The following is a 24868-nucleotide window of genomic DNA, read 5'->3' on the forward strand; positions in this document are numbered from 1 at the left end:
CCTTTTTATTTTCACAGCTTGTGTTTGTGCACCCAATGCCCATAGACCTTCCTTGCCAACCAAGGCAATTTGGCCTTTTGTCAAGATGTTTGTGTGAAATATTCATGAGTTGTCGGTGAAAATTTGAACCCAAGATTTCTAATTGGTGATAATGGCATTGCCTTAATATTTCTCCCCGGACATATCATATATCTGGTGTAAATGGGCAATCTATTTCTAATGCTACAGATGGAAGAAGGGTAAAGACTTGGAGAGAGGGAAAAGGTAAGGAATAGTTAAGGATAATAAAAGAAATCTAGTAAGAAAAAAGGAACAAATTGTCTTTTCAGTGCTTTGGAGCACCTACTAACAGAGAGGCATGAGAGAATTTCATAAAATGAACAGATCCTTACTAAAGAATTATGTGATACTCTTATCTCAAATGTTTCAAAGGTTGCTAAAGCAGAAAAGTATCTGAATAAAATTTCATTTTTCTCTTCTCTTTATGCCTCTATGTCAGTGGAAGTTCATGTGTGAGTTATTGCCATCACCACTTCCCACTCACCCTTTAAAAATTGGTATAGAAAGGTAGCGCCTGTCATTTGAGGCAGTTTGGATGCAAGTCAATGCCTAAGGCCCTTTTTTCATTTTATGTATAATTGCCAAATTAATGAGTTCAATTGGGCTGCACCCTGCAGTAAACATAATAAAAGTCATAAAAAATAATGAACTGGATTTTATTTTAACGATAGACGTCTTGTTGCTCAGTGCCCACATCCATGGATCTTGTTTGGAAGGGAGATTTTCTTTCTTTCTGTAAGAAAGAAGATATCCTTATCAAGAGCTCTATTGACCTCATGGGCTGAGTGATAAAAATACACATTCTTGTTCTGTTACAGCATTTTTAATGACTGCCATTCATTGAACAATCTTGATGATTGGGTAATACGCTTCGACACATCTGGGTGATGCTATTTTTTCTCTTTTGACAAGTCCCAGTGAATATGTTAGGGATGACATTTAAAGAGATATATCTTTAGCTGCTTTAAACCAGCGAAGCTCTATTTGCTTGAGTAGAAAATCTATTATTTAGTAGTAATTGATAGCATAAAACCAAGCAGAAAAACTTCAGGAAGTTGCAGGTCCATGAGCTCAGTGGCAAGAATGAGGCTTTCCAAAGGCTCTGAAGACAGACCCTCCAAAAGTAGGAGGTGGAACAGCAGTATATATAAGTAGTATTATAGCAGTTAGAAATTCATTCCATCCATCTTCATTCAGCCTCCATCTTCATATTCATTTTACTGGTGAATTGGACACCTGATTGGATGCCCTGGAGTAGTTTGTGTTGCCCTTCACCCACAGACACGTCCTCCCTCCCTCCCAACTGCACTCCAGAGATTCTAGGGCAGGTTTGCAAGTTGAATAGGAGAAAATGTCTCTGTTTTGGGGGACCTCTTAACCTGTGCTAATTAAGAGACCTATAAACAAGGAGCCCGCAGCATCAGTAATCAAGATGCAAAAATGAAAAACAGCATGTTAAGATGGTGGACCTGCAATTAAATATTTGCACTTTGCCAAGCCCAACTTTCAAGGAGAATGTGTGACAGCCAGTGAGCCCCTGGAGTCTGTTATAGCCAGCCTCTATTCAGATAATGATAGATACAAGCCTAAGCAGCCAGAGGTTTTAGATGGATAGCCAGGTGCAAATTTAGTAATGAGCATAGATAGGCCCTTTACATGCAGGGAGCTATTGCCCCAGCTCCCCAGGGGCTTGCAGAGTTGTTATGATGCGTGTGAGACACATGAGCTAATTAGTGTGTAATTTCCTTTCACACTCTAACCCTGACTCCTTAACGACCCATTTAAGAGAGAAGCCCTTTCTCTTTAGTGCTCCCTATGCTAATCTTTAGCTCACTGGCTTAGTTACAGTTGCCTGTGAATATTTTAGAGAGTTATGGTTTTCCATCCCACTTTAATTGGGTGGGGAGCAGTGATTTACCAAATTGCAATTGAATCTTTTTGCACTCTTGTTTTTGATTGCCTGCAATAGGTGGAAACAAATCATTATTTGCACAACTGAGCTGTCTTCTGATTCAGGTCTGCTCTGAATGGCAATGAGATGACAGTGCTGGGATTCATGGAGCACTCTGGAATAGGGAATGAGTGCAAATTAATATGTTTTTTCTAAGATCAAACTTTGTTCTTTATCTCAAAGGCCAAGACTTCAACTTAGTTTCCCAGTTTATTGCTCTCCCTCCTAGTCTCTGCACTTCCTCATTCTTTGCCTGGAAAATGAATCTACTAATAATTCTCTCCAGCTGTTCATTGCTTTGCTGGAAAGCCTTTTTGCAAATGATCTCCTTTTCTGGAGAAACACAGACTGTAGGAAGGCTTCTTCTGTTGGGTGGTAATGTTGCCCAATACAAGTGAAAGCCTATTGCTTGGCATAATGCAAATCGGACTTGTCATGCGGTTAGAAAATACCCTGCAGAGAGAGAAAAAAAAAAAGGTCTTTTCATTTCTGACTTTTTGCATGCTAAATTCCTCTCTGCCAGAACATGGCTGATTTGGGTGGAATTTTACCTGGGCTTAGCTTGGTCCAGCAGTTCTGTGGCTGCATCTTGTAGCTGACAGCATCTTCTCTTCTCTCAAAAGCGTACCTGAGGTACTCACTTTTTGAGTTTGCAGTAGTTTCCCTCAATAACATACATCTGTCGTTGTTTTTTCCCTTTAGCCTTTTTAACTTAAAAGTGAATCCCAGCAAAGTGGAGGTGGTGGAACAATAAGCAGAAACAAACATTTGCTGATGCTATCAGTGGAAAAAAAAATGAAGCAATTTCATTTTATGGTGAAACCACCGTATGATGCTGAAAGCAAATGCGGGGTTGGATTGCTGTCATTGGAAGGCTTAAAGTGTGTTTTGTGTTGATATCTTCTATCTTAGCACTGGAAATTCGTTTCTGTATAGAAAAGCCAGAGTTCATGCATTATTTAGACACCTTGAATGGGACTAATACAATGCAGAATTTTTTCTGGGCCTTCTGCGTAGGAGTAGATTTCACTCGTTGACAGAACAGAAGTCCAGTGAAACCCCCAACTTGCTTAAAAGATGAAGAATAGTGTGATTGTACTGTCAACCCAAGAAGACACCTTTGGAAAAAGGACTTTCATAGCCCTAGAATAACAAAGGGGTTGAAATCAGGCAGGCAGGAACTTACCTCCTTGTGATATCAGCACCTACGTGATGTCATGAGAAATGGAGAGGTCTCATAAACGTGTCCTCAGTTCTACATGCGCTTCGTATATGTAATATTAATCGGTATATTGGCTCAGTCTGATAACAGAAGAGTTATCATTGTCGGTCACACATGCTGCCAAAATCACACTGACTGGGCCGTCATTTCAGCAATTTTCAGTACATGAATAGGATGTATTTGGACCCTGTGGGCCACATACTGTAGCTGTCACATCTGGAGTGTTATCAATACTTCCTCATGCAGCTTTGTGTATGCTTTCCTTGTGGAGTTATCGAAGAAATAATGCTCACTATTCTAAGCTCTCTCTTTCTTTCCATCGTACCAGGCTTGCCAAAAAATCCTGGTTTGGTAACTTCATCAACCTGGAGAAAGAAGAACAAATTTTTGTGGTCATTAAGGACAAACCACTAAGCTCCATTAAGGCTGATATTGTCCACGCTTTCCTCTCGGTAAGTCAGTTCAAAGCATGTCTTTGCTCACTGGCAAGTTCCAGGTCGTCTTGTGCCGTATTCTACCAGTCAGAGTCTCTGCCCTTCAAACATTTAATTTATATGCCATACTGATTCAGGTCTCCACTGGTCCATGCCTGAACTCTAAATATTGATTATATTCTCTACAGTGAAGATTTCACCTTTCTTGGCAGGGTTTCCAGGTTTGCTAGTATTTGGAAGACCAGTGCAGTTAGAGCTCACACTGCTAGTGTAGTATCAAGACAGTGACTTGTTACTTTGTCACCCTTTTTAATCACCTTCTGGCTATCAGATTGAGTCTCCCTTTGCTGGGTATGCCCTCCAACACTTTTATCAGGCACAAAAACCTGTCTCAAATCCACATTTTTTACTTGAAATCTCATCTTCTGTGCTTTGTGGCAGATAGAAGAGTAATTTCCTATTGTGTCCGGAGTAACAATTGTTGCAGATACTATTTATTTGCAATCTAGGACTGTCTGCTATGTGAACAGAGAGAAATGCCATGTGTTTTCCTAGATGAAGTCCTCATTTTCACTCATCCAGAAGTATCAGTGAAGCAAGAGTCAGCACCGTGAAGCGATTTTAGGAGTTGGGGTTTTTTTCAGTTAATTTGAAAAATAGTTGTTAATACATATTGGAGGATACCAGAAAGCTGTTCAAAGTTCTTTTGTATATTGATAAGAATTGTGATTTGGGTAAATAACTCACATGTTGTCCCTGGGGATATCCCAGACACTTGTGTAACTATCCACTCTTTGTGCTGGTGTCTCAGTGATATCACAGAATCACCAAGCAATTCAGGGATTTCAGGATGTCTCCTGCTCCAGGCAGTTTCAGCTGGGCAGTTTCAGTTTGCTCTGGGCAACTGGGCTTTGCCCAGGTCTTGCAAGCCCCCATAACAGAGACTGCATAACCTTTCTGAGCAACTTGTTCCAACGTATTGATTGTCCTCATGGTGAAAATGGGTTTTGTTATATGTAGTCTTACATACCACTGACATTTTTAGCCTTAATACCAGCTCTCACTCAGCAGAAGGCATTTCTTGAAACTGATAGGTGGGTAGGAAAAGCAAACCTGAGAGTATGCAGTTGCGCATCAGGTGGAATTTATGTGCCTCCTGGGTGCTTCATCAATATTCCAGTATTCCACCTTCAAATTTAGTTCAGTCATGTAGGAAGTGGGCATGCTGGGGTGGTGCCATGCAGCCTCCAGGGTTACTGATTTCACAAGAATACTCTGCACTTTACAAGTTCAAGCCCAGAAGCAGCAGGTCTTACCTGCTCTGGAAATGCGTTACTAATCGTTTTAAATTGAACGCCGTGGTTTTGCTGCCTTCATATGTTGGTCCTATTGTCTCCTTTTCCCCACCTATTTCAGATTCCAAGCCTCAGTCACAGCGTCATCTCACAGACAAGCTTCCGTGCAGAGTATAAGTCCACAGGAGGCCCCGCTGTCTTCCAGAAGCCAGTGAAGTTCCAGGTGGACATAACGTACACAGAAGGGGGAGAGGCGCAGAAGGAGAATGGGATCTATTCTGTCACGTTCACACTCTTATCAGGTAACTGCAGCAGAGCCGTAATGGGGGTGCAAGCTGCCTTTGTCCTTGCTGGTACAGAGGCCAGCAAAGAGAACTCACCCAGGGGAAGAAACCTGTTTTGACCTTAGAGGAAGATTCAGACAGTTGGAAAGAGAAGGACATGGGGAGCAAGAAGATTCCCAAGCAGGAGATTCCCTGCCATGAATAGTGTTAAAATTCTGCTCTGTGCATCAGATTTGAAATACCCTTCCTGTCCTGCCTCCTTGTTTCAGCCCCAAGGGAGGCCACTGGTTTCTCCTTTCATAAAGAAACTTGCCACGCTCTTTTTTCATGGCTGTCCATATCACACACTGGGGTTTGGGTGGACGATGAAATCAGTGGAAAGCACAGAAGTTGTCCATATGCCTTACTCCTTCCAACCAACCTGGCTTTCATTCCATTGCCTCACTTCTGCTCTTTTCCTCCCCCTCACAACCCACCAGTCATGGAAGGCAGTGAGTAATTCCTTCCCAGCAAGACAAAATTGAGGATCATCAGGCCCTCGACCAGACTGTTGCCACAGGAATGCAACAATCTCCTCTGTCTCTCAGACCGGACAGTTGATTTTGCTTTCCTGTCACATGCTGTTTGGCCCTCAGGCTGCCTGTCACATTTAAGGGAGAAGAGCAGTGACACGAAGGCTGTGGGGATATTGTGCAGGTTGGTTTAGACTGGTGGAGCGCTGCTCACCGAGACAGGCCTGACTGGGGCAAGATGGCACCGCTGGCCCTACTAGAACCGTTGATGAATAAGATTGTTATTGCCACTATTTAGTAGGAATTGGCCTCACTCTTGGGTGGGCTTGGAGAGGGTTTGGAGGGGACGGGGAATGTTGAAAGGAAAAAAAAAAAAAAAGAGTTAAAAGCCTTATCATCTTTATAAAAATAGCCAGGAAGCCATCTTTCCTCCTGTTCAGTCCAGCATGCCACAGTCCCTAATAACTTGGGAACTGAATAAGTAGTTCCTCATAGCTGTGCCCTTTAGCTGAAGCACAGGCCTGCTGTCAATGCACAAATGGGGAGAAGATTGATAAGTCCCTTCTGGCCCGTGTTGTGTGGGGATTCAGCTCCCGCTCCTCTCACAGCCGTCTGTGCCTCTTCTCTCCTCACAGGTCCAAGCCGTCGTTTTAAGAGGGTAGTAGAAACCATTCAGGCACAGTTGTTAAGCACACATGACCAACCTTCAGTGCAGCAGTTATCAGGTAAGTAGTTTCTACTGTTGAGCACCTTGCTTCAGCAGGGACAGGAAGGTGAAATGCCTCTCCGTACCTGGAGGCTGAGGGAGGTCATCCCTCTGATTGCAGCAAGGAACTGGCTCCATTCAGACAGAACAGTAACTCCCCGCACCCACCCCGCTCCTCCCTCTCTCATCCCCACTCCAGTGCTCCCAGTGCATTCCCCAAGCAAACAACTTCTCCCCTCCTCCCGCCCAAAGAGCCATTTGCCCACTTCTCCATCAAAGGCTGCATCATCAGTAGTTCCTCCAGATTTCCTTTGGCTCCAAAATCTCCCAGAACAGGGACACATCTAGGAGGCATCTAATTTTAAAACCTTTCAGGTGAGCTGTTGAAACCCCTAACTTCAGAGAGTTCCAGAGCAAAATTGAGAGAGCTACTTTTAATTAGCCATTAACAGCAGCATTTTCACATGATCAGAAGGTGACTAATAGTTTCCAGTATTGAGGCCCAATTCTTGGCCCGTACTGTGGTAGCACAAATCATATACTAAGGTACTACAGAAGCTATACTTTATCTATTTTTAATGTAAATTGCTATTCCTCATGGTTGTAAAGAAAGATAAGTGTGGCCTTGTGCAATGGCATCAATCTGAATCTGCAGGCAGCCTGAGATGGTAACACAGAAACTCTGAAAACTAGTGATGGCACTAAAAAAAAAAAAATCAATCAAACAAAAAAAAAAGCAGTATTATTTCTTCTGTCCCCTAAGAGGATAAAACAATGGAAAAGTTGGGAAATGAAATCATAAGGATGCTTAGCTATTGGGAGTGCTTCGAGGAAGGAAAAAGAATCTGGAGAAGCAAGAAAATACAAAGGTACAAATACAAGGAAGAAATATGAACAAGACAGAGGGTGAAGGCTGCAAAAGGAAAATAAAGAGGCAGGAGGAGTGCAGAGAATTTTCTCATTGTATGATGTTGAAAAGGTAGTAACTAAATATACATAAGAGTAAGAGTCAAATTCTATGCTTGACCTTTGTATGAAACAGCCACAGAAAAAAAGTGTGGGAAGGAAGTGAGTTTGGCATCCTGCAGTTAAATGCTGGATCTCCTTGGTTGATTGCACATGTGAGTTACAAACTTCTGGTCTAACGTGTGGCTTTAACAGCTGAGGATAAAATAACTCCATCTAGAATAGTGTGTGCTCACTATATGACAGAAAACTACACTCAGCTGAGGAAAGATTACTTTCCACTTGGCTTTTGCCCTCCAGCAGTACCTGACCTTCCTGGACTTGCCTAGATTGCAAGGGTATCCAGCACATGGGTTGCTCTCTTAAGGAATAGGGAAAGTGAGAATATTAGAACTAGGGTCAATTCCAGTTTCTGATGAGTGTAGGCCTGGACTTTTGAAATTAAATTGAACTCAAGCAAGTAGCCAGAGTTTTCTGCCAGTCCTTCCTCTTGGGAAGTACTGAGGCCCAGTGGAGTATCTTTTTGGTATAATTCATATTAACAAAGAGCAAAAAAAAAAAGTGCCCCTACCCTCTTCTGAGGAAAAAGAATGTTATAAATAAAATTGTGATCTGTCTTCATATCATCACCGTAGTTATGCTCTTGCTACAGAAGCATGATGGCAGGAGAAAAGCCGTTCATCTGACTCATAGGTTCAGATATTGGGCCAACTGTGCTGTGAGAAGTGTATCCGACAGACAGTTTTGCTCTGTCTCTGGAAGGGAGAAATCATATTACAGATGCCAAACATCTTTCTGCTGCCTAAAGGTACACTAGTGTTTGTCATTCTAACCAGGGAAAACCAGCCTGATCTTTAAAGTCAGCGAGGGAAGAATAGCTTCACATGGAGCAAAACCAAAATGAATGATCTTTTTAAACTTAACAATGAGAATTCCCTGGGCCAGGTTGTTACTCAGGCAGGACAGCTCTTAGACACCCAGAAAGCAAAGCATCCTGTAATCGCCTGTCCCAATCAGCGAGATGTGTGTCTCTTGAAAAAAAGTGAAGTAGTGGAACTCAAAAAATATAGTTTGAAATTGAGTCCAAGAGAAAGAGAGAAAGGAAGGCAAAACAGTGGATTTTCACCAATAAAGAGAGAACTCATGTGTCAAAGTGGGAAGGACCCTTGGTTCACATACCCCAGCCATGGTGAAAGGGTAGGAGGAAACAGAGGAGTAAGGGGACAGCGAGAGAATTGATGCTCACTGTGCTCAGCTACCTAGCTGCAGCTGGGCAGGTCTATGCAAAGACTTCTAGAAATTACCATGGGATTACTCTAGTTTCTGTCTGTAGAAACAAGGCAAATCCTCCTTTTCTCTTCTCCCATGCCCCTGTCTCTGAACCCTTCACATGTATTGTGGTGGCTGTGTTCCTATTCAGGCTCATAATTGAAGGCTGCTCTGTTGGCAAAGTCTACTGAGGCAACAGAAGGGGATGACAGTTCATTTCAAGTCACAGAGTCACAGAATGGTTGAGGTTGGAAGGGACCTCTAGAGATCATTTAGTCCCAACCCCTGCTCCAGCAGGGACACCTAGAGCATGCGGCACAGCGTGGCATCCAAGCAGGCCCAAAGATCTCCAGAGAAGGAGACTCCACACCCCCCCTGGGCAGCCCTCCTCCTTGGCTCTGAGGATATTCAGACCAGCAGTTCGGGCCAGTTTATACCCCTGCCAGAGCACTGGGGATTTCCCTAGCTCATTGTGCACCTCTGTGCAGGGTCTCCCCTGCCTTTTAGTTTGGGTGCCACTACAGGTGGCATGATGGAAACCAGCTGTGAGAGAAGAGACATTGCAGAAGGGGAAGATTCAGTAAACTGTGTGAAGCAGAATAGCGAGGTCTCGTAAGCACAAGGCGCTGACAGTCCTCCTCGCTCCTGCCCCTCTTTGCTGTGCTGTGCAGCATGCCAGCCCGCTAAGCTGGCTTGCCTGGGTTTCAGAATGCACTTTCCTCTGTTTCATTTCCTCCAGCTCACAACAGTGTTTCTAGCTGTGTTGTCCATGCATCTGTGTGTGCGTGTGCGTGTGTGAGTATGTGAATGTGTCTACACATACTTACCTGATCTAGACAGATGTATTTTTATGGTGCACTTGTGCACTCTATAATCTCCCTTTCCCATAGATATTCTTCCATTCACTTCCATATTCCCTTCCTAAGACTGGCTGTGTTTATTCTTTCTCAAATACTCTGAAGCAGGAAAATAGCTTTCCACCTTCTCCCGAATAAGTGCATAAGTACGTGAAATCCATCTGCAAAGCTAAATTAATACATTTAAAATCCACTGTCAAGTTGGCCATTTTCGGTATAATACATCAGCCTCTCCCTTAATGCTTCGAGTCGTTAAATCTACTGTAGTATAACTGCTGAGGCAATGCTAGGTCTACGGACTCATGACTGACATAGGGCAAGTACATAAGGATTGGTTGTTCTTTTTTCCTTCTGCTAAAAAAGGAGGCCATTACCTGAAACTCTTGGAAGCCAAGTGCCAAACAAGCATTGGGAGCCGTTTCCTGGCGTGGAACTTCTTGCTGAAGCAAGCTCTGAATGCAGGAGGCTTCTGTAGACTTGTACCCCTATGAGCACTTCCATATTCAGAGGGAGGCTGGACAACTCCCTGCAAGAGAAATCTTTGTGGATTGCTTAACACAGAAACCATAGCAGGCTTATCAAATCCCTGACCTAAAAAAGGCCAGTATTAGCAGAAAGCAGCATATATGTTTGGCCTGCTGTTACTCTCCTGGGTGTCCATATATGACTACTAAAATGTCATGGTTTGGACCATGGATCTGAACCAGAAGAGCTATCCGTATGTTCTTGATAGAGAGTGTGCATTATGCTCAGTGAGGCTGTGAAAGGACAGTCCTTCTTGGATCAGCAGGGAAGAACCCTGCCTATGGAAGCACTTGGCTTTGTCTCTTGTCCATGTATTGCTCCATCCAGGAGTCTCATATGCAGAATATGTACTTAGGTTGTCTCTGGGCAGAATTGCCCTTCGATGCGATAAAAGGATCTCTGTAAAGGAAAAAAAAAAAAAATCAGCTCTTTACCTTTGTTTCAGCCCGGTTCACTTTCCATTCAGCATTATTCCATCTGCCTCCAGTGCCCTCACACAAAGGAGTAATAGAAAGAGCGGGTGAATGGGGGCATGCAAAAGCGGTGGTTGTTCTCAGAGTTTCAGCTTTATCTTCCTGATATCTTCTTGCATTTATGCTTTGGTCTTGAGAGTGGGGTGCTTCATATCCTCATTTTCCCATGTTCTGGACGAAATAGCCTAATATTTTTTACTTCCCTATAATAGATTTTCTGCTCCTTTATTGTTTATTTTTCTGCTCTGTGTCAAATTTTAACCATTGGCACCTCAAAGTTCAGAGCTTCTCAGTGTTGCAGCTTGGAACTGTTTTTCATCAGCATAAGCAAATGCTTAGAGATCATATCTACCTTCAAAAGAGGGCAGTACAAATTCTTTCTCGTTGCATCTTCAGTATATGCTCCTTAGCTCTCTTACTGTAGTGATGTACTTATGGTTAAAAAAATGCATGTGTGACTCAGAAAGCTTTGCTGTAATATTGATCTGTACAATCTAGGTGTTGATCTTTTTATCACTTACAAGAGCTATAGGTTGGTTAATTCCAAAGTAAGGTATTTGAAAGGTAAACTTCCAGCTGAAGACCCAATACAGGGGCATCCAAGTGGCAGCTTGGATTTTGACTGCAAGTCAGGCTGGTGGGGGACTCATCCAGGTTCCACGCTTACATTGTTCTCTGCATTCTCGTAGAGATGCTTTATCTCTTAACATTCTTATAGTGATTGCCCCTTATGTCTGGGGCGATTACTTCATCTTCCTATAACGATTCTCACTTATAAAAGGTGTAGTGCAAAGCCTGGTTGGATTGGTAGAGCAATTTTTGTCAAGTAGTATTGACATAAAGCACGGTAAGAAAAACATCCAAGCACTCCAGATTTTTAATAGGACAGTGCATTTCAAACAAGCACCTAAGGGCTGGGTAAATGATAACTACCTTGGACCAGAGGAACTGACGTCTCCCTTGACATCATCTCCTTTGATGGGAATGTTTTCTGGAGGCTCTGAGCATCTGGCAGGAGATGCTCAGTACTTTCTAGGGGTCTCTGAGGAGCAGTTGCTTGTATGAGATTTCCTGGGCTAGGACAAGTCGTAGTCTCATAGACATCAAGAGCATCCCAAACCAGTAAAATTTAGGATAAGCACACAAACTCAGAAGTTAGAAGTAAAGAAAATAGGGAGGAGATAGCGGAATTTTAGCAGTTTTTATTTTTTATCTGGATTCAGAGAATGCTTGGCCTTCTCATGCTCAGATCAGGAAGGTCTTGTTTTAAGCAAAGCATTTTGCCATCTGTTAATGAACTGAACTGCATGTCATTTATAAGAGAGTCTTTGTCAAAACCAAAGTGTAAATGAGTGCCAGCAGTGCTTATGAAATAAAGAATTAATTTATCATCAGAAGGATGGAGAGCTGGCGCTACCACTGTGTTTTAATTAAAAAAAATAAAAAAAAACACATGAAAAATGCAGTGACGTGACACATCAACACTTCTCAGATAGGTAAAGGCCTGTAGACCATTGTCTGACTCATAACATCTGGATCCTACAGGCACTGGGTTATGGATTATTATCCATGAGCAGCAGCTGGCTGCCAAGAATCTAAGAGGCTTTCTAATAAGGATGAAAATTCTACTTTAAAATTATAAAATATTTTATCGTGTAGAATCTTTATTAGAGCAGAAGTTACAATATGATGGAAATAAATGAGGTGTTAATGTACATGTTACACGAGAGGATGAAGGCATATGAACTCTATTAGTCTTTCAGCAGCTGTCAGATGAGCTACGGTTTCTGGTGTGCTCATTTTTCCTATTCTTTAGGAGTGGGAAGAAAACACCTGATCACATACAGGAAAGACAAAGGAAATGACGGTAGATTCTTGTGCAATTCCCAGGACTGACCATGCTATATAAAGAATACAAATTACAGTTTTCCATAACAGTTTTAAGGAAGAAAAAATACGGGTTTTATTAAGCCTTACTTTGATATTTTTTCATGGTCTTAAGTTCTAAAAGAGTTTTAATGTTTTTCCCTATCCATCAAAAATAATTCTATAACCTAAAAGTAGTAGTTCAGGAACAAAATGGATTACAAGACCCAAGATATTAAGTTATCCAAAAGCCTGTGTTACACTCCTTTTTTCCTTTGTAAGTCTGTCAGTTTTATTCTAATCACACATGATTAATATATTTAGATCTGTTATACAATTAGCTTTACATGAAATACTAAAAAGGGATGTGCTGACTGCAGATGATGTAGAAAAAAACAGCATTCATCTGAAGTATTAACTTAAGTAACTTAGTCAAGTATTAGCTTGTTTTGTTAACTAAAAAAAATGCAAATATGTAGAAATAGCCATTTTAGGAGAATTTTAGTAAAACCACCACAATATTTACCTATTCTGATATTATCCAAATGCCCCTTTGTTTGTTTGTTTCCAGATTACTAGTGACTGAGTGGCTAGTCAGTTTTCATACACTTGAGGGAAAGATTTCAAGAGATTTAAGTTGGGAATTGGAAGGAATCATACAGTTGTATTTGAGACTTTCCTGACTTTTGGGGGGTTTTATGCACTTTCTCAAAACATAATGCTAATGATTGTCTGGAGTCTTTCAATATAGAGCTATGTTACATTGCATTATAATGTAGTTGACCCAGATGGGCCGGACAGGAACTACTAAAAGTTCTCCAGGTTATCAAAGGAAAAAACAATATAAATTTATGACTGTAACTTCTGATCATTGGCACAATTCAGCAGCTATAAGCAATTCTTAAGCCAGTTTGGTATATTCAGGAGAAAGTATTTTAGGAGCTCAATTTGTCTTCACTCAGAATAGCCAAAGAATTTCAAAGATAAATAAACTCTTGGCCTCTTTGACACCTCTGACACCTTGTTCCAAATCTTGAACCTTCCCCTCTCCCTAACCTCCTTCCTTTTACCCTCTCTCCTTCTTTAAGTCTCATGCCTTTCTGAGAGACCTTCCATGAGTATCGTGGCCATTTCGCCTTTGCCAGCCTGTCTCTGACCTGGGAGAGGGAGACCACAGAGGTTCTCCTCAGATGCTCTGGCCAGTGTCACTGGACCAAGCATTCTGCTCTCTACTCCATGCACTCCCACATAGTCTCTGCACAATTGGCCTGGCTACATCAGAAAATATATCCACACTCCCTTAGCATGGATTAATGCTGGCAGAAATAGCTTACCTGGACATAGCCTCCGCTAGCTGTTTTTTTCTTCTGAAGTTACTTTTCTCAATATTGAAGGAGAGGAATGCTGAGAAGTGATTCTAACCTCTCTTCTGATGACTTTTCAGCAGATAGAAGAATAGCTAGAGCTTCCTAGCAAATAGTAATTTTGGCATGTATGTGTTTATTCCCAAGAACTCTTTGGGACTGAACTAAGTGCATTAACTATTATCCACTTGCTCAGCAGCCTGTGGGTGCTCCCCCATTGCACAGCACTCATGGGCGCAAAGATTTAGGTCCCAAATGCAAGGGAGTCGTGCCTGATGGCAGATTCTGCTTGCCAGGAGGTTCTGCGTGGAGATGTCCAGCATCCTTTTTCTATTAAATCTTACATGTAGAGCTCCTTCCACTCACACACCTGGGCAAGAAGCAGACAGAGGCTATGGCAGTGGGAGCTATACACAAGCAGGCAGAATTGTCTTAGGGCCAGCTTCTGCCACGTTTGCCTGTGAGCAATCCCATTGAAATCAAGTACAGTAAGAGGCTACATGTGAATGAGAGTTAGATTTATGAACTTGGACTTTTTCCTGTGGGGTCTGAAAGACGTTTCTGAGCTGGTTAAGTAAATCTTTTATTCCGTGTCTAGTAGCACCACAGTATAGATCCATCTCCTCCCTGTCTCTAAGCTTTTGATGTCTGTAGATCAGCTAGCTGGACATCTTCTGGGTTTTGGAGGATAACTTACAAGCCTAACCAGGTGAAACAATGTGTTTCAAGGCTTTTAGTTTGCTAATGTAGTAGCGAGCATTTTCCTACACCTTATGGATCCCTATAGCTGATAAAGTGGTGGGTGGGAACAGTGGGACTGAGGTAAATTCCACTCTCAAGTTGCATGTCCAGGGTTGCACTGGCATAAATGGGTGGCAGAATTTGGCCTGGGGTGTGTGAAGCCCAAGATGTGTGTATGTTTCCTGCTTCAGGTAATAATGTGCTAAGTTACTACTTTATGCACAGAGGTATGGAAACCTTTTTTTATGTTTTTCCCTCCCTCCCTCCTCTTTCCGTTCTATGATCCAGACACCACTAACTGTATGGAGTTGATGACTGGCAGACTTTCCAAATGTGGTAAGATCTTCCTTCCCTTCTGCCTTTTCTCTTACCCCAGCCCCTGCTGAGCACTCTGTTACGCGCCGTCCAGTCCCTTCCACCGGTTTCCTTCCCTATCCCTGCCTTCCCACACTCTTTACAAGACTGCCCACCCTGTAACAGCCCACTGGGTCTTTCACTTCCCTGGCGGACACAGACACATCCCCCTTACTCCATCCCTCCCTATCCATGCCTAGATGCACAGACTCTGCCACTGCTTTCCCCTTCACAGCACTGGGGTGTGGTGTGCACTTGTGATTTCTTCCCTCACTGTAACCCAGGCCAGTGATTTTCTTTTTCTTTTCTGTTTTCTTTTTTTGTTTGTTTGTTTTTTTCTTTTTTGTTGGTTTGATTTTTTCTTTTGTTTACTTGCTGCCCTTAATTCATGATTCTTCAGTCCCTTTTCCACAGTGAAACTGAATGCTGCCCTGCTAGCTGCTCTCTCCCTTTGTCTCCTGCTATTTATTGAGATAGGATTGCTATGCTATTGAATACCCTTTTGCACCCATTCCCTTCTTCCCCATGTATCTTTGGGGTAAGACCCCTCCAAATCTTCCCTACAACTCACTGCATACTATCTGCCAGACACTTAGCTAGTGTAAATTGTCCTAGTTGCAGTCTGGTCTTGGGAAAGAATAGCAAGTCCCTAGCAGGAGGAGCTGTGTACTTACTGAGCTTTCAGATTTTTGCTAGGAATAATAAAAATAAAATAAATAAATAAAAGTTTCCTGCAAAAATTGCATCTCACCTTTCTTGGGACTACGTAGGTTTTGGCTAACTTGTCCCTTCCCTCTTCTCTGTGCTCACAGTGTATTGCTTTCTTTCCTTCAGTCCCTGTACCCATACTGACTCCTCGAAATATAGCAGTGGAGATACCTAGATACTCCAAAGAGGCAGTTTTGTGATCTTTCTTCTAGCTTGTGCAGAGAGGTTCTGTACAAGAGTCCTCTGTTCTATTTAGATTTCTATTCAGGTATCTAGGTTTGGTTCTATCTCAGGTATCTAGAGTTTAGGTATCTCTGTGAGAGGGTAACTGCTGAGGAGCGGTCAGCGAGTGGTGACTGCTTTCCAGTGGGACCTGTGACTTCTGCGTCATCCCATTGCACAGGAGAGTTGTTCTGGGTTTACAGTGCAGATAATACTCGGCTTGTACATGTGTGACTGAGAGCAGAATTGGACCCATTTCCTATAACTTAAACCATCTGTTTCCCTTAAATGTCAGCTTTGAACAGGGAGTTCCTTTTTCTCTGAGTGGGACTCATTTGATTTCTTGAGTTTTCTGGGTTTGTCATTCCCAGTCTCTTCATGAAGACTCATTTAGGTGATATGCAGACCTCCAGCTTCTTCTTAAAGACATCAGAGAGCAAATCCCTCTTCTCCCTTAAGCCTCAGTTTCTTGCGTGGATCTGGCATTCACATCACACCAAAATCCTGAGCTGCTGATTCTATCTGCAAGTTAAGCTGCCTGCCCAGATACCAGCCAGCACTCTGCCTTCCCAGTGGTGCACTTTCCTTTCCCCAGCTCATCCAGGCCCTTCAGCCATCACAGCATCCGCATCAGTCCCACAAGGGCCGGAGGACAGTGGAGGCCAGCAAGGAGGGTGTTTTATGGCAGCTACCTTGCAGACAGAGCACGCTGGATAAATTCAGAGGAGAGAAGGGAAAGGTTGTGTGATTTAATGGGGCTGCTTACTTTGAATCATCATCTTTATCACACACCAGAAGCAGTGGTGACAGCCGCCATGCCAAGTTTCGCCATCCTGTGTGAATGAGGAGCAATGTTTTTGCATGCAGGGGAGCTCACCTACAATTCAGACAGGGAGTAGAGGGCAATGAAGCCAGAATTTAGCCTGCTGTTAACAAACTGCTCTCGGTGACTTTGAGGACAGATGCCCCCTGTAAAGTTGATGCTATGTTTGTTTAGTAAGTATATATAGTGTAAAAAAAGCTATACTCTGTGGGATTTTGAGACCTCATCGTTGTTCTGCATTTTGGGAATGGGCCCTGGAGATTGTTTTTGGAAAAGAGGTAGCACAGGAGCAGGAAAAAAACCCACTGCATCAGATGCTTTATGTCATGCTCAACCACATGAAAGCTCTGGTGAGAATGAGGTGTACCTTTTGACTCACTATAAACCATTAAACAATGTAATTAACAGCAAGGCAAATTTATTTAGTCCTCTAAATGTTATCTCATCTTCTGCTAGCAGTGGTCATCCATCTGAAATGTGATTTTGCATACAGCAATTGGCATTGAAAAACAAGTTATTCCTGAACAGCAGAGGTATGTTGCTGGAGCTGCCAACGTCCAAATGACAAACAGCTGCTATATCAGACCAAACAGCTGCTGTCTCCATCCTACCTGTGCACATTAGAAAACTGCTACTTATAATATTTAGTCACAGGAAGAAGGAAACCTTTTGACTCATAACAAGGTTAAAATCCCCACTGGGATGGAATACTTTGATATACCTTTCTATCCATTTCAGTGGGAGAAGCACTTCTAGTGTCAGAAAGAATAAGCTGGTTTACATTGAGTCTTTAATACCTTTTTATAGAGAATAATTTTACCTTGTAAAAAAATGTAAAATGTAGCTATAATCTGAAAAACTGCTTGTAGAAATGACACCTTCCTACTTAGCTGATCTGTTTCTTGTATATATTCAGTCAAATCAGTTTAGTGACAAATAAGCTTTACCACTTTATATGGGGCCATTAAGCCATATAAAGTCAATACAGCTATGAAAGAATGAGCTTGATTCTGTTCCGTCTGGGCCTGGATTGGCCCGACTGTTTATTACCATCTAATCTCGTATTTTTTGTCTATCCCACTAAAGAATAGGTTGTACATGAAACATATACATGAAACAGAATTCATGTGCTGAGTACATGAAGTATGGAACCATTGAAATATGCCACACAGAAGCCCACAGTGTTGTTTCTGTAGTCCCTGTTCAGAGGAGATTGTATCCTTGAAAGCCTTAATAACTTTAAGGACTTTAAAAGTAAGCTGGGAATTTCTTTGGGTGGTTGAATCAATAGTAAAGCTGGTGTAAGGCCTTTGATGGCTCCTCAGCGATCCCCAGTTGTATGGAGTCCTTAGTAGCTGCATTTCACCACGGCACAGAAAGCTCTGAAAATCCTGCCTAGTTCTTGACTTCACATTCTGAGAAACACTTGCCAGGGAACCTGCAAACTTTCCAGCCTCCATCCTGAAGCTCTCCAAGGCTGTGTGTTGCTATCTCTAAGGAAGGCTTGTTCCTTTCCATCCCTCCTGACTCCTCAGGGAAGCCTTAGGTTACATCACTGGCACTTCCACAGAAACGCATGATGAAAAGAGGAGGAAAAGGTTATTAGGTGCAGTCAAGTCAGCATCCAGCAAGTCAGGCACTGCTCAGACATGCTTTCCTGCAGAGGCCTCCACCATAACCCTGTGACCACAGGCTGGTCAGAAGACCTCATTTTTATTGTTGTGCATCCTGTATTGCTACTTGCAGTGTGAAACCTTGATTCCTGACACTACAGTGTTAAATAGATCCTTTTATGTACCGGTGACAGTCACTGAAGTGTTCTGACCACAGCAAGAAGCACAGCATGTTGCTTTTCATATCTTCCTAACATATCTCAATCATCTCTTGGTTTCAGTATCTTAGGAGTTTGACATTGCTTCATATTCAGAGATGTTTGACTTTGCTCCCCACAGCCACTCATTCTCTGTGCACATAGAGCAATTGCACTGCTATAAAGACTTCTCTTCTTACCTCCCTGCAAAAGCAGTTAGGTTCATACAGAATCAAGCTCATCTCAATATCATCTCAAACTGCTTGAGAAATTAGGAGAGGCTTTGTGGTTTAAAACTGGCTACATCACATTTGGGTTACAAATGTAGCATGTAACTTCTGTGAGTACTGATTTGGAGATGCTTGGTGTCAATAGCAGCAGAAAATACCTGGATTTGGTGCTGTTGGAAGTAATCCAGATCCTTATTGTCATTACTTAGAGTAATCCTACTTGCTTTGGAATAGCCATTTGCTCATTGAAAGGAGAGAAGATGGTGATTTGCATTCATAAAGTCCTACCTGATGGCAGAAACACTGACGCTGAGAAACGCAGAGAAAATGTAGGCTGTCCTCCCATGTGCAAGGCTCTTCTCATTATTTTTACACTGTGAGGTTGTCAAAAGACAACACTGTTTTTTTATTAACATTTCTGAAAAAGATGCTGGCAAGTGGTGTTTCTGAGCATGACTAATTCTTGATGCATATATTCACATATTGTGACCCAAATGAAGGGTCAAAGGAAGAAACCCTGTGTGAAAAATCACATACTTGGTCCTGATGCATGGATCACAGTGAGATGAGTCTCTCCAAAGTGTTCAAGAAAGATTTCCCGCTTATCCTTGCTCATTTTATTAGTGTTGTTCTCCATTCAAATACATGCCTGAATCCCTCTACACCTTAGTCATAGCTCTCCATGCTAGTTGCTATTTTTTTCCCAGTGAATGACTAGTGTTTTTGCACTGTAGAAAAGGGTAACAAAGAAAAGGCAACTTCACACTAAAGATGAATCCAGATATGTAAAATTGTTTGGTACATATCAGATCCTGTGTTGATATGTATAGCTAGATGTTCGGTCTCCAGCACAAGATCTTTTCCTTTCTCTGTAATAACCTCCATCTGGAGAAAACACAAATCTCTCTCTTAATTAAGATCACTGTACTGTATTTATGGCAGGCAGTGCTTCAGGATATTCTGTGTGAATATTTGCTTGCTGTAAACTTAGCTAGGTTCGAAGTGGCCTCCCTTGAAAATTAAATTATATTTTGAAAGGATTGATTCAGAGGAAATGAGGAATTAACATTTCACCAGTATTCACAGATGTTTTCCCTCCTTAGGAGCAGGTCAGAGAGCTTACAAACTCTTAAGATCATTCTTGAACATCCAGTGAGGAGGAAAGGACAAAGATCTTAGTAATAAGAACCAATACATCTCTGATGCTTTTATGAACAAAAGCTTAGAATGAAGCAACAGAGATATTAAAAGGATGGGCAGCAATGATACCATCATCCGCCGTGGCTTTGCGAATGTAGATTTGTCAGCTTCCCCTCTCATGCATTTGTAAAAGGATAGATAGATGCAAAGCATTCTTGTGCTGAGTCCTCTAGCAACCAGTTTGCAAGAGCAGCATGATTTTACAACAAAATCTGGCATCTCTTCATCTCGCCTCTATCCTTGCCTGCTCTTTCAGTGCCACCAGCTGTCCAAATGAATGTATGATTCTCTCCTCTCCATTGTCACGTCTCCTTTTTTGAATGCTGTGCAGTGGTACTGGATTGACCAAAGCTATTTATCAGTAGGAGACATGTTTGTTTTTCTAATAAATTACTCATGCGTTAGCTCTGCAGAAGGTAGAAGCAAGGAAAAAAAAAAAAAAAAAGTCCTGTATATTTGACATGGATTTGAATCTTTGCTGCCTGTGCTCGCCATTCACTAACTCATCACCCAAGAGCAGTTAGATTGCCTGCAACGGGGAGGCTCAAGCAGCTCTTGGCTTCTCTGTGCGTGTATGGAGAGAGTGAATGTGCAAAATGGAGGCAGAATGACCATCTGGATGCATCTGGCTGGTTGCAAATACTGGGACTCTCTCCTGCAGAGGAGACAGGATGTTTTAGGGGAGCAGGAACAAGGATGGGTTATGGAGTATTTAAACTGAGGGTGGTAGTTCAAATCTGTCCAGATATGTACTGAATATAAGTGCCCACCTTCTGCTGGTAGCATGGACACCTGTGCCTAACAGTGTGATAATTCAAGTAGTTCCTAGCAGCAGTCGCTTTCTCCAAACACTGTTATCAGTTGCCATTTTTATTGGCAGAGTCCAAAACATCATAGGACTCTGGAAAATAAACTCTGTTCTTATCTCTGGAAATAGTCTTTCCCAGTTAGAATTCAGGAGTCCCACTAAGAAACTGGGAGTCATCGTGTGGTCTATCAGTCTGTCTCCATTTTCTTGCCCTAAAACGAAAAGTAATCAGAATAGCTGTCCCAATATATAACTTACTCGGGGAAAAAATAAAAGGGACCTTGGTCTGGTCAACCTGTTGTGAAAATATAAAAAGCTGTGCTTTTGTCCCTTGAAAAGATTCTCTAACCTCATATTCCGCCCTGCAGTTTTAGACAGGTACCAGTCTTGGTATTTCCGCATTTTCCTCAGTTCAGTTCAAGCGGACTAGGATGCATTTATGGAACAGGAAAAGGCTCTGTGTGATAGCCTCCAGCAAGATGTTGCAATGGTCTTTCTGTCATCCTTCACAGTCTAGAGGAAAGCCATAAATCCAACTGTCTGTCACATGACTGAAACAAGAAATTCTCTCTGTAGTTTTCTTTGGTGGCTTGTGCGTTCCTTGAGGATCTGTCCAGTTTGTATTTGTGCTATGCCGAGACCATTGGCTTCTTAATATGAAGAAAGACCCCTGCATTATATAATTAAACAGATAGACAGGAATAAGCCACTTTCATCTCTACCTCATTTCTTACACTAGTAACTTTCAGTGCATATAGTCTTGGATGGGTTCTATGTTTTAAATCTTCTGGTTTTGCAGGCAGAAGGGACTCTGCCAACACAAAACACACAAAGAGACAAAAAATGCCTTGTCTTAACAAAGAGGGCTAGAACCCTGTCAAAGTAGCAGAATGGATTTGAAAGAGGATGGATTATCTCCCATCAGAGAGTGTTTTGATACTTTATGTGCTAGGCGTTGGATTTTTGCCACATGATTCACTGAAACCACAGCTGCTGTGGAAATACAGAACAAGTTAGGAATAAAAAATAAGGGAATAAAGAGAAAAAAAATGAGCAGAGGAAGAAAACCTCGGTAGCACAGATAGGCTGAAGGCAGTCTGAAAGGACAAGAAAACCAGATCTAGAAAAGGAGTGTTAAGAAGTTAATTTGACAGAGGGTCTCTCTGTTTTCATGGAGCTATATCTTTTTCCATTTACTTTTTCCAAAGCCTACGGTAAAGATGTAGAGAAGCAAAGTTTCTCAGACTGGACCAAAGGGAAAGCTGGGGGATAATCCTATAGAAAGCATATTTGCTTTGTACAGCTTTGTGTTCAGCACCGCAAGGAGCAGTGGATTAAAAATGCATAGACTTGAAAGAGATAGTTTCACAGGACAAGGAAGTGCCTCAGGATTTGCTTCTATTAAGTCAATGGGAATGTTACACATTGCTTCAACAAAAACAGGATCTAGCCTTTATCTGACTATCTTAAAATATTATGAAGCAGCAGGCTCGAATCAGTAAGTGAAGCCTCCAAGCGTGTCCTGAAGCTGCTTGTTTGCCACCTCCCATTAGCTTCCTGGAGAGGTCTGTGCTATGCAAGGCCAGAGCCAGACGTGGACTTTCTTGGTGCTACCACCTCATTTTTTCTTTCATCTCTTTAAGTGGGTCAGCTTTGGCTCCTAGTACCTGTGATACCAGGATGCTTAGTCCGTATCATACATCCTAGGAGCGGGAGCGGTAGTATGGAGGGCTAATGAAGTTGTCTGCCCAGTTTCCTTTCACCTCTTTATGTCTGTTCCTAGCCCTATTCTTCCCTTTCAGTGCTTGTTGTATTCATATGCGTGCCCGATTTCTTTTGCGATATTTGAACATGATAGGGTAGCACACCAATGCCATAAACCAGTGCCTCCTCCACAAATATATTCCTTTAGTATCCCATCAGTTCATGATCCTTTTGTAAGCTTCAAGTGCTTATTTTCGAGCTCATTTCCCTTCCCAGTGGCCTTGCAACACTCAGCTCCTTGGTCTAACTGAGAAATGCACATCTTCTACAAGGTATAAACCTGAACCTCACCCCCTGCCTCTGATCCTTCTCATGGTTTCTCACCCTTACTGCCCTTCATACCTTCATTGCTCTATGTCAACAAATGTTTGCTCTCCAGTGGCAAGATGACCTTAGTTACAGATGCATGAAATACAAAATTATGTGGGAATTCAGGGAAATTCTGAAGAATTAGTGAACTAGACTTTCATCCTTGTGCAGAGGAAGTAGGATCTCACCTCACTTTCCGAACTAGGAGAGGTGCCCTTTGGGAGTCCCCCCAGGTGGCTTGGCAGGTCTAACAGCCTGTCACCAACTTTGCACTGACTGCGAGGGAAGGAAGATTGCTGCAATAGCCAGTGCGTTCCATCTTCACCTGCATTTTCAAGTCTTGTTTTGCTGGGCATATAACCCAAAGGGAGCTGAACACTGAGAGGAACGACACCACTCACCATTTTCTTGTTTCCAGCATAGTTGAGCCATGTTTATATATCCCCAGAGAGCAATAGGAGGATTCTTTGTTCATTCAAAGACTAATATCTAGACTAGCCCAAGTGTGGGCTAACAGTTATGATAGTTGTGGAGCTATCGTTGACGTGGTGATTGTCTATATGGCTCAGCATAGGATCAGTTCTCTGTTGACTGCAGGTTAAGAGAGTATTCCTGCGTTTTTAATTGAAAGTCCAGTTACTATAAAAGGCAAAGGAAGGAAAGGGTTAGTGAAATGGCCTATTTTATTTTTCAGTAGCTCTCTTTTAATATCTCTAAGGATTTTTTTACCTTCCATTAAATTTTTACCTGAAAATGCTGATTGTAAGGAATCCAGTAGAGGTATATGCAAAGGAAAAGCAGACTGTTAAATACTCTTTCTGCAATAATTCTCCAGGCACTCCAAAGCCAATAGGGCATGGGGAGGAGAAAGGCTGGATGGAACAGGAGCTACATATTTTAATAGGATGATTAAAAATCCTGTATCAAGATTCATCACATGCAGGACACATACATACAATTTATAAAATGTTTTACTACTCCATTCCTGTAAATTGTATTTTTGTCTGCTATTTCTGTCTATGCAAAAACTAAGACTTCCCCAGTTCCTGCAGAGCGCTGCTTACTCTGCCCTCTTCTTTCCCGCTAAGCTTGTTGAACAAACTGCTCAGCTGAATATCTAGAGATCCTTCCCTCCCCTTTTCTCCCAACCTGGCAGTCTTTCCCTCTCCAGCATTTTTTTCAGTGCTCTTTTTTCATTCTCTCTGCTGACTCCATTTGCTTATGAAGATGAGGGGTCCAAAGCCACATAAAACCCAGATACTTCCACATTCCTACATTCAAGGTTGAGTGTTATGCTTCTTTTTTTTTTCATTGAAAGAGAGTATCCACCTGAAAAGAATAGAGTCTGAGCAGAGCTCATGCCCTTAAGTCTCTCAGATTTATAGGGAGTCTTACAGAGGATTCTGAATTAGAAGTCAAAGATCTGAAACAGATACTCCTTTCCATAGCATGTGTGGGAGGGAGGCGATAGGAGATCACAGAGCTCTGACTCAGAGATGACTGAGTGTCACAGCTCTTCCCAGCTTAGCTGCAAATTGAGGTGCATGTCTTGCCTGGCTGTTTGTTTGGGTCCATTTCTAAGGCTTGAGTTAGCTGAGCGATGCTCCTCCAGAAACAAATGCACCAATGCTTGTGGCATTGCTGTAACTAAATGCACACACAGAACCAGAACCAGGGCCAGCAGCAGGTTAAACACAAAGCAGCAAGCAGAGGGAGAGAAGGAATGAATGGGAGCGATCTTTCGCTCCATACCAGCTGCTTGATTTTTCTCAATGCCTGTTATCATGCAGAGGAAACTAGCAACTGCAATTGCCTGCTCAGCATGGGGCAACACATGCAGTTTTGCAGGGCACAAATCCTAGGTATTTCTTCTTTCATTGTGTAAGAGCAACTAATGTCCACCTAATGTCCATTAGAGGATAAGACATTCTTCACACACCACACATAGACAATACTTGTTTGATTTTCTTAGGCGTTTTGTAATAAAGATGAGGCAGAATATAATATTACTGAGCCACCAGTGTCCATTGACTATGGATAAATGGTGATCTTTACTATGAAGAAATCCCTTTGCTCCTGACTGTTGCCATCTCAGAGCTGAAAGGTTTCACTCTC

General features: G+C 42.2%; 1 protein-coding gene across 10 annotated transcripts in view; it reads left to right on the top strand.

Annotated features, from left to right (window-relative positions):
- Nucleotides 1–24868, top strand: part of BRSK2 (BR serine/threonine kinase 2) — a 270165-nt gene that overhangs the window by 242716 nt on the left and 2581 nt on the right. For 8 of the 10 annotated variants that reach the window (XM_088525806.1, XM_088525804.1, XM_088525805.1 and 5 more), the window contains 4 exons: nt 3562–3685; nt 5084–5264; nt 6394–6483; nt 14814–14861. In XM_088525806.1, the coding sequence (XP_088381932.1) occupies nt 3562–3685; nt 5084–5264; nt 6394–6483; nt 14814–14861 (443 nt within the window). The remainder of the gene's footprint in view (nt 1–3561; nt 3686–5083; nt 5265–6393; nt 6484–14813; nt 14862–24868) is intronic. The other 2 variants (XM_088525810.1, XM_088525812.1) reach the window with 1 other exon arrangement.

This window comes from Tinamus guttatus, unplaced genomic scaffold, assembly GCF_059628265.1.
Source record: "Tinamus guttatus ecotype Peru unplaced genomic scaffold, ASM5962826v1 Tinamus_guttatus_pri_ptg000240l, whole genome shotgun sequence".
Classification (NCBI taxonomy): Eukaryota; Metazoa; Chordata; class Aves; order Tinamiformes; family Tinamidae; genus Tinamus; species Tinamus guttatus.